General features: G+C 41.5%; 1 protein-coding gene across 1 annotated transcript in view; it reads left to right on the top strand.

Annotated features, from left to right (window-relative positions):
• Positions 1–6,685: 6,685 nt before the first annotated feature.
• Positions 6,686–10,548, top strand: part of arid5b (AT-rich interaction domain 5B) — a 75,651-nt gene continuing 71,788 nt past the window's right edge. Inside the window, exons 1-2 of the mRNA XM_040139968.1 lie at positions 6,686–6,941; positions 7,274–7,528. Of these exons, the coding sequence (XP_039995902.1) occupies positions 6,921–6,941; positions 7,274–7,528 (276 nt within the window). The 5' untranslated portion in view covers positions 6,686–6,920. The remainder of the gene's footprint in view (positions 6,942–7,273; positions 7,529–10,548) is intronic.

The raw sequence follows: 10,548 nt of genomic DNA, 5'->3' as shown, positions 1-10,548 counted from the left end.
AGCAGGTCTTCAAAGCTTTTCCAATGTGGAATCTTTGACGTAAGCCGAAAAATAAAGAGATATTGAGGGGGATTTAGTGTGAAACATATGGACTTACATTTACACCATATCACGAGTATTAATTTACTTTTCACTCGCTGGATTTTTTTCTGACCTTAACCTGACAACTCTCATGAATTCTGCATTAGCAATCAAAACAAGCGACTATTATGCAGCGCTGCGCTGGTTGCTACTTGCTACTTGCTGCTTGGCTCATATTCCCTGTACAGTAAACAGCCCACAGATGTTTTACATTGATATTAACAACCTTAATTTGTCCTGTGCAGAAAAAGGCCAAGCATAGCGTGGGGATTAAGTTCTCAGCCATGTATCACACACAGCACAGACAGCAATCTCATTTAGCTTGAGTGAAGTTTACAGTGAGTGGGTTTTGCATAGGTCATTAGTTGTCTCAAAATACCCCCCTGTCACCATAGCAACTTCAAGTGACTGCTAAATTGCCTTATAAAATGAGATAAATTATTAATGCTGAGGGTTTTTTTTCTTTTCTTTTAATATGTGTGCACAGGCTCTGGGCTCTGAATAAAATACTGTATTTCTTCTCCTGTAATGCCGTAATGGAACAATTCAGCAGTTGTCAGTCATATTTCATAACTTCTCCTTTGTCTCCATTCCTAAATAGGCTGATTGCTTTGCCCTGATCTGCAGATATACCAGGGGATTACACAGATTACAACAGTATTGCACGTATGAAAACTGAGGCTGTTACTCAAATAGAATATCCTATGACAAATCTTTAAAACTGCCTGTGCGAATGGCTTATACATTTATGTGCAGACATATACATAATACAGTTCTCTCAGCCCAGATGGGAGGTTGACACACACCAGTGAATACTCTCATTATAGATGTCTGCTGACATTTATGCCCGTTTTATAACAATCCAGTGCTTGACAGAAGAGGCAGTGGTGATGCATTACACAGATGGTAAACGTTGAGGTCACTGTCCTCAGTAACTTTAGAGTCAATGATAGTTTGACCACTGGGTGTAATAAAGTGAATGATGTTTGAAACGCACCGAGCAGATCATAAATGCTGAGATCAGTTTCTGTATTAAATTATTCCTCAGATGTGGAGGTGACACTGTGACTTCTTTGCTAAAAAAAAAAAAAACACAGCTTTTGTTTTCTTTTTTTTTTTTTTTTAAGTTTTAGTGGAGTTTGCCTCATTCCCTGCACTGAAAACATCCATAACTCACAGGCAGCTGTAACTCAATCTAACAAAATGCCTTTTCAATCACTCTCATCTTTTATAGTTATAACCATCAGACATTTACATAAATACATTATTCATGGTTCTAATCCCCGTTTCAGATGGGGAGATATAAAATGCGACTGTGTGTGTGTGTATGAAGCTGGAGTGAAGCAGCCTATTTTGTTTGTGGTTTGCACATTTCTGATTCAGCTGAACGCTCACCATCAATGAGGCAAATTTACATTTGCTGCGGCAGTAATAACCTAAAACCCACGGTGATGTTAACACTTATATACACTCGAATTCACGTTGCCCTGCCACATGATTACATTTGTGTGGCACTTAATAAAATGACTCACTTGACATTTTCAAACAATTCAGCTGTAATAGTGGCCCATGAATGTGAAATTGTGTTTTGTAGGCAATTAGTTCATTGTCATGGCAGTCATTCAGACTGGGCCAACCAGTGTTTGCCTTATGAATTACTTCGCCTAACACACATATAAATATATGACATTTGGTATGATCAATGGCCACAGCCATGAATGGATACAATGATTAGTTTGTTTGAAATAAGGGACCTCAATGTTGCATATTGTAATTGGAAAGGTGGATTGCAAAAGCCATAAATTATGCGTGAAACGCAATGAGGTATGGTAGCTCAGATAAACAAGTTTGAAATTAGAGAATAAAAAGAGGAATGTTTTTTGTTTTTTTTTTCCAGGAGGCTTTCTATTCTGATGTGAGCAGTAATAATCCAAACAGTTCACTGCATGCGGTAGCTCCTTTGATGTTCTGAAGATATCACTGCATCTCAGATATTTATGAGCTAAGTCAGTTAATATTCAGCCAACAGTACACTGGCTGACACCTGCTAATATACACAGAAATCATCTCAAATAGCCTCCAGTTGAACATGTTGAACTTAGGTCCTAATTAAAAGTGTTCCTTTCAATAAACTAATTGGATTTCTTGTGCATGTGCTGTCCACTGAAGGTGGACCCATGTGTGGCAGAATGGAGAGAAATGTAACACCACATTATAATGAGTCTAAGAGGCTAAAATTAGCCAAGTAACACCACTCAGATCTCCTCTTACCTTTCCTAAAGTCATGCTTCAGACGGGGGGGCATTGTCATGTGATTACAGCAGAGCAGAGACGCAGGTGTAAAGTTACTATTGAAACGTGTTCCCGTGTTTGGACAAATTTACTTGATGGATTTTTAATGTCCCAGGGCTTTCCATTGATGATAGATGGATATCCAGTGGGTAATGCAACTGTGCATGTGAAATGAGTAGGAGATGGAGTGTGTTGCCCTAATTTCTCAGAAGCTCTCTTGCTTTAGTCATCAGTAGATTTTCATGATGCCTGGCAGTTCGAATAGAAATGTGGATCTTAATATCACCTTGAGATATTTTACTGTATGTAAAAATGATGTTTGGCCATGTATGTATATCCCCTTACTGCTCAGTACTGCTGGAGTACTCTGACTTATCCTTTAAGGCCATTTCCAACACTTTATTAGATGATTTATTTAGTAAATGCGTGAGCTTTAGGTGTGTTTACCCTTTAATAACATTCTCTTCGTTGGTGGAGTACATTTTTAGTTGTGATATCTTGTTGAGAAACAATGGTAGAAAGTATCTAAGTACATTTACTAGTACTGTACTTAGGTAGCCTACCTGTGCATTACGAGTCACGATTATTTTCTTCTACTTTCTACTTCACCTCCACTACATTTGTCTGACCACTATAGTCACTAGTTACTTTGCAAATTAAGGTTTTTACATGCAATAATATGCTCAACAGACCAGATCTGATACATTGTTCAAGATCAGTAGGAAGTAGTTAAAATGAGTTCCACCTTGACCTGCTACAACACTAAAATACCACTAACATGCATTGCCTCTTTTTAGCTCAGTTTGGCTCTCCACCAGCTTCTGAGGGACTTCCTGGCTCTTTAACTGCTCAATGCTCCACTGTTTTTACCAGCTAGTTTAGCTGCTAACCGGCTAACTTTGTCAAACCCCTTAGCTCTGACCACTAGGTGTGGGTACAGCTTCCGCCTAAAGGGTGGGTTCTGAATGAAATGTATACGAAATACTTTAAATACAAGTCAGCCACAAATCAGCCATTTACTAAGATTTCACTGCATATTATATTGCAACCATTGGTCAATTAATTGATTAGTTGATCGACAAAAAATTAATTGGCAACTATTTTAATAATTGTTTAAGTGATTTTTTAAGCAAAAATACCAAATGCCTGATGGTTCCAGGTTCTCAAAATTTAAATGTTTGCTGCTTTTCCTTGTCTTACTGTAAATATCTTGGGGTTTTGGACTGTTGGTTGGACAAATTTTTTTTTAAGTTCTGTAGTTATTTACATAACTAAAAAATTGTGTTGTCAGTTGAAAGAAACAATTAGCGTTTTTTTGTTTTAATAGTGTTCGAAAATACTGTTCTCCCAGTTGCTTTCTTCTTGGGTGGCACCACAAAAGTGTTGATTTAAATTTATCTCTATACCTGTCTGTTGACTAATATCCTACCTGGGGCTCTGCGGTGGTTAAATGCATAATTGTATATGGAACCCATTCTGACTACCATTCATATTCATCATTCAGAAATGTCAACATATGGCCACAATTATGTAGGAATATATTATTTTAATGACATTTGTATTGCTTTGCTGTGGTTGAAACTGTAAACCCAGCTCTCCATTTTGAGGTGGCTTTCCAACCACACTTGTGGCTCCCTGCTGAGGCTGCCTCATTATGTAGAATGTGGAACACCTGTGCTGGGAAAAAAGTAACGCTCTACCACTTATCCAGTCATGGTGTGCTTCTGCTATCGGCAACAAATAAAGTATCCACCTGAAACATATTTAACCAGATTTTCTTCTATTTCCTGTAATAAGGCCTGTTTAGTGCCTTCCTTTGTGAAGACCCTTCAGCCTTCTTTGCTCACCCATGCAGTCAACACATATTAGTAGCAGTAAGAGCAGTTTTGTGTCACAGCTGTGAAAAGGAAACAAATAATATTCATATAGTGAGTGATCTTTTTTTAACCAGCCACTCAGCAAAATGCCTCAAAAAACAAACTTGTAAGTAGTGTTTGCGAATGTGGAAAATGAATGGAAAATGAGAATGTAAACTGAGCCTGAAGTGGAAAAACCTGTAAGACTGTCAACCCACATGCGGGGTGGACTTAAAGGGGGTTACTTTCAGATTTACTTAAGGGGATTTGAGCTGCATGGATACTGTATAACACATTTAATTCTCACCAGTGTGCCCGCAATTGATGTTCAGCTGTTCAATTTGGCTTACAGTACATTTCTCCAGCTACTTATTTGTCTGTACACTCATGCAGAAAATGTTTTAGACCCTTATTCTTTTCATTCACGTTCATACATTCATTCTTTTCGCATTCCAAGTTCATTCATGAGGTGAAACCATGTAGATATGTCTTATTAATTTCTTTCATTAAATATTGTCTTATCACAAAGACATGTTGAGATAAAGAGAAGCAGGTGAGATTGTAGAGGGTTGATTATTATACTCAACATGTGTATCATTTTCTACCGCTCAGTTTTAAGAAAATGTCCCCAAGATTTTGATATGGTATCATCACAATTGCCCAATATCCCTATCTCTTTGAGCACATGCTTTTAAAAATGTATTTTCAATAAAGATTTCTCAGTGTGAAGCTCCATTCACACTAATTCACATCAATATCTGCATCATAATGTTGCAGTCGCTGCTGCACACTGGCTGTTTTACAAGTAAACACTTGCAATTGCCAGATAAGAGCTCGAGTGGTGCCATTGATTAACCAGGGACTTCATTATGGTGGCTGCCATTAACAGTGCAACCCCATTGATTCTGCCACTGAAAAGGCTGTGAGAGAAATCGGGAAAGATAACACCAAGAGCTGCGGTTTATATTGGATTCACTGCAGGAATCCCAACACTGCTGCAGCGCATGTAAGACAATGAGCCTCTGTGTAATCCACCTTTTGCTCCGAAACCCATGCCTTAAACTGGTACTTAAAATATCTGAGTGTCACAGAGCATTGCCTCAGCTATTTTAGTATTAAGACATAACGTTCTGCTGCCTCTCTCTTTGAGTGGAGGGCAGTGGAGGAAAAACTCAGATGGCACATGTATGTTTATCTTATTTCCCAATATTCTATATTCTGTTCTATTCTATTATTTATATAATGGGTGGAAGGTGCCACTGATTGTTCGTCATCGGTCCCTGTATATCTTTAGGATGAATGCCAGACAGCTATTAATAACAGAGGCAGAGCCAGAAGAAGAAAACATGTCAGTTCGGTAGACAGGAAAACACTTTACTGGATGTGAATCAATGCGCCTGTATGCTCTGCCCGTCATTTCTGGAAAAAAAAAAAAAAAAAAAAAAAAGCGCATTGCGTAATACTGTACTTGAAATAGCTGGTGTCAGAAGTGGGCCTATGTCGCTGTTGCATGCTCTGTGATCTGAGTGGTGGATAAATGCAGGGCAAAGGGTGGATGATAGCGTAGAAACAGCACAGCGATGTGGGCTGAGCGGGTACTTTTCGACACACGAATAACTCCAGACAGCCACTAAAATACAGCTGACACACTCAGCCAGCGGGGACTGAAAGGACAATGAGACCACAGATGTAAATAGAAACCGTGAAGTTTGCGTAACCTGGCATACACACCGCGGCTACGGCTAATAATTCAGAGTTTAATATTTGTTTGTCTAATAGCGCTGTAGTCCACAAGTGCTTACAATAATAAACATTTATCAACGTAATTATAAGAGGCTTTGATCGCGCAAATGTGACCCGTGTTAAATACATATCCCGCTGTCTTCACAAGGTCTGCGCAGCGTTTTAACATGATTTATGGCTGGATAGGCTAATGGACCGCCTCGTGAATTCTGTCTCGTGACGCCCCGCTTTCTAACTCGAGCCAATTTGGTCTTTTCATCCTCGCCTCAAAAATACATAAAGGCCATTATTTCTCAGCATTGAAGCCAACCGGCGCGCCGGAGCCACCACGCGTACCGGGCTCCGCTCAAAGCGGCGCGGGCACCTCGCGGGTTCAGCATTGCCTTTTGAGGAATCATTTGATAACCCTATTAACTTTCATGTAACATTGTTTCTTGGAGGCATCCACAGCGAGCGCCTCAGTGTCATTACTGTGAGAAATGTGCTTTCATACTGAACGTCTTTTACAGAAGTCCTGGAAGACACGTAGCCTCCGAAAAGCCCATAAACGCACGATATTGGCACAAATTCGGCTTTTGTGGGCGCCGATTTTTTTCGCAAATGGTATCTTCCGTTTTGATATGCAACCCCGACCCAGCGACGGGTGAAAATTCTTGAACTGTTTATGGTTATATTGTAATATTTTGGTCCGGACACGTGATTACGCTGAATACAAGTGCGGCAAAAAACTAATTACCGAAGATTTACCTCAGTAAATTAACGCACAGACTTACGCGGTGTTTCCTGTAGGGCACCCACGTCCAAAGCACATTTTTTACCCGGCTCAGTATCGACTCTGCGCGATGTTTTAAACTCTACAGAAATATGTGTCTTACAGGACCTTCGGCAATCCATTCAAGCCAGCAAGTTTGGAGAGCGTGTTGAGTTTAATCAATTCATAACGTCGAGATGGAGCCGAACTCACTGAAGGTAACGTTTGTTATCAACCGTCGATTTATTTTATTTTCGCATTGCGCTAATCGCCGCCTCCCGTAAACTGCGCCCGTGTGCCTAGTCCGCGAAACTTTGACACCTTGCATTTAGTGTGACCACATCTGTGTCATATGTTGAACATCTAAAAATAGTTACACGATACTGATTGTTTGCAGAAAAACCGAGATGTCCTAATGTGATATTTTGCCGGGCCCTGCGTAATTGCGCAGGGATGTTTGAAACGTCTGTGTCCACCTAGTTACGATTTGTTTACCAAATGAGTTGATAAGCCATTCATTAATATCTCTGTCTGTGTTTTTCCTCTACAGTGGGTGGGCTCGTCTTGCGGTTTACATGGACCATATATATTCTACAAAGCCTTTAAATTTTACCGGGACGGCAAACCGAGGATTCTGTCTCTCGGAGACTTTTTCTTCGTCAGATGTAAACCGGAGGATCCTATTTGCATAGCGGAGCTTCAGCTGCTCTGGGAAGAAAGAACGAGCAAGCAACTTTTATCGAGCTCCAAACTTTATTTTCTACCCGAGGATACTCCCCTGGGACGGACAGTCACTCACGGAGAGGTAGGAATATTAACCGCCTGGTGGGTAACGGTGCGTGACTGGTGCTATTTCGTGATTGTTCCCCGTGTCCCCCCCCCCATTTTTTTTTTTCGCGAGCGTTTTTATTAAACAGCATCTTCGCCGCATTACGAGTTGGCGGTGGATGTGTAGTGGCTCCGGTGGCACAGGCATCGATAAGCGCACGCAACTGATACCGACATCGATTGTACCCGTGCAGTAAACGGATTGACCCTACAGCGGTGTTTGTTGTCCAGTTTTACTTCAGCCTGTTTGTCTACTGTGGTGTCAACTGCTGAATGTGCACTTGTCCAGCTGCGCTCGATGGGGCTGCCGCTGCGCTCTATGGGGTTAATTGTCTTATAAAGGGGAAAATCCGCAAGAATCCTGCGCCGAGGCTCTGTCATTTCATTTCTGGGCAAAGCGTGACAAATACTGACATATGGGCGGAAATTGCGAAACGGTAATGAATGGATGGGATCAAACTGGCTCAGATCGGTCGGTGCGATACTTATTAGATATTTGGTAATGCCGCCTGATGTTGAAAGAGGCAGAGCGAGTAATAAAGCGTGGCAGAGCAAAGCCGGCGCTGACACGTTTTAACTACTCTCCACGCTTTGCATAATTTTCCATGTGGACATTTCCATCCTCCACACAATGTGAAACGTCTCTGTGGTACATTAAGGCGTCGCTGGCAGAGAAAAAGCCAGAGCTGTGATTGACTGTGGCCATATGTGGCGCTTGTGATCCGGTTACATCGCTGCACTGAATGGCATTACTCTGATTATCGAGAGTTTCTCTCTCTCTCTCTCTCTCTCTCTCGCCGGCCATAAAACAAATGATGTTTTGTTTTCTCTCTGATATTCTTTAGCCAGCGACAACAGCGATTTAATTACCACTCTCCGCTTTTGATCATTTGGAGGCTGGATGGGAATTATTCGCCGCTGCTGTTATATTGTTTATGGGGAAGCACAAAGCCGTGTTTGTACTTGACTCTTCCGCTGATGGTTTACTTACATTCTTTCCTCTTGAGTAATAGAGTGGCTATCACGTTTCCCTTTCATGAGAAAGATGGCTATTTATGGCCATTTGTGGCAGAGGTCCTCTATGAGCGGGTATCATCTCCCGAAGCCCTCTCCCTTTAGCCTTTAACACGCTGCAATTATTTAGTAATTACTTTGAGTGCACGCATCGCCGATTCGGAGGCCACGCTTGCGCAACGACATGTCAGCTCCGCCCCTTTCCCAAAGACTTATTTGCATTGCAAAGTACTTACATTCCAGTCCTTTGGGTATATCTTCCGGATGGACTGCAGTGCCAATCCAAATTTAACAACAACAACAAAAAACAAAAAAAATTTCTCAGAGAATTTGGGGCATAAAGTGAACCACGGACTGATACAGGAGGAAAAGCATCTGCTGAGGGAAATCACAAGAGGAATAAAAGTCATTTCCCCGCACGATTTATGTAGCAACTCGCATCACAGCGCACAGTCCCTGCAAACGCCAGAGACAGACGAGCTTGCTTTTGAAGTTGCACTCTGATTACGGAAACTGTAAAATAATACAATTTGGGAACCGACGTGTTCAAGCGCAGTGCAGGTGCCTGCAGGCTGATCTGAATTAAAAGGCTTGCCAAACGCCCCCCCCCCCCCCGCTCTCGGCGAATCGGGCAACTTACTGTATATTACAGAGTGGAAATTGCCCGGACAACTTCGAGTCAGTTCGTGACCTTTACGGCGCGCATTCAGATTCTCGCTGACTTTGCCCCCAAAACACCAATCTGCGCTGCATGAGTCAGCGAGGAGCGCTCACAGACGCAACCCATAATCCAAAAGGCAAACAGGAAGGGTAAACCAGCCTCGCGAAAAGGCTGTGATATTAAACCTCACTGGCTGTTGAACCCTGTGCCCGAGTGATGAATGTGTGAAAAGATTGTTTGTTTTCAAAAAGTCAACATTTGAGAAGAGTTCATTTTTAGGTACACTGGCAAGTGGAGTTTATAAACCTCACATGAGTAATTTTTTTCTTCAGGGGCTCTGGTAGCATATAATGTTAGATTAATGGCTCTGGAGTTAAACTGAACTGTAAATCTGTAATTGACTGGCTGAAAATCGTGAGTTCAAATTAGCCCAGTGACTCATACAGATATGAACTTGATAACTTGCAGCTCTCAGGAAGTGTGCTGTTTTCACAAGGTTGAAGTGCTAAATGAACACAGACAGTATCATGAGGTAGAGCCACAACTTGGTATCGCCGAGGCTCGTTACATGTATTCATAGATCATGTTTTGTTTGTTTTTTTACTCTCCAATATTTGAACAAAACATAAAACAGAAACAGTTTGAGACGTTTGACATGTAAACTGCCGGCTCTCTGTCGCTCCCTTTCTCTCGTGTGATCCCGTCTCCTATCTTGTAGATAGCTATTATCTTGAGCATGAAGCCAATATCCACCGACGATCAAAAGGCACAACTCTTTAAAGACATCAGAACAGCCTTATATTGAACTACTGCAGCTCACTGGAATTGGATTACTGATTCACTTGTATTCTCAGTGCTGAGATATGATGTAATTTCCTGGTTACTTCTCAGGTATTTGTTTGCTCGCAGCCTCTCCTGTGCTGCGTTTGCCGTGTTTTGCTGTGCTGTGGAGTGACAAGAGGAACCAACGCGTGACCTACTGTGCTTGTTTTTCTTCAGTCACTGGGCTGGAGGTCAATTCCTTTTAAATGCAGCCGGCTTTAAATCCAGTCAGCTTTGGCTGGAAGTAAAAATGATGATTCATTGAATAAACCTCACTCTCGGCTGCTGTGTTTGCTGAATAGTTGATAAACAAATCCAGAGAAAATTTATTAATCTATTTATACTGGGTTAATTATTAAGTCCATATGTGGAGGAAGCTCAATTTTTCATTGTATCTCAGCCTGACAAACAGTGTTTACCCCCACCAGTTGAGCTCTGCTTGCTCTTTAAACAGGCTTTGTGTCGAGTTGCTCACCCATTATGACAAACCCTCTATTGGG

The sequence above is a fragment of the Xiphias gladius genome, chromosome 11, assembly GCF_016859285.1.
Source record: "Xiphias gladius isolate SHS-SW01 ecotype Sanya breed wild chromosome 11, ASM1685928v1, whole genome shotgun sequence".
Lineage (NCBI taxonomy): Eukaryota > Metazoa > Chordata > Actinopteri > Istiophoriformes > Xiphiidae > Xiphias > Xiphias gladius.
Note: the sequence above shows the minus strand (reverse complement) of the source record. Positions and strands in the feature narration are given on the sequence as shown.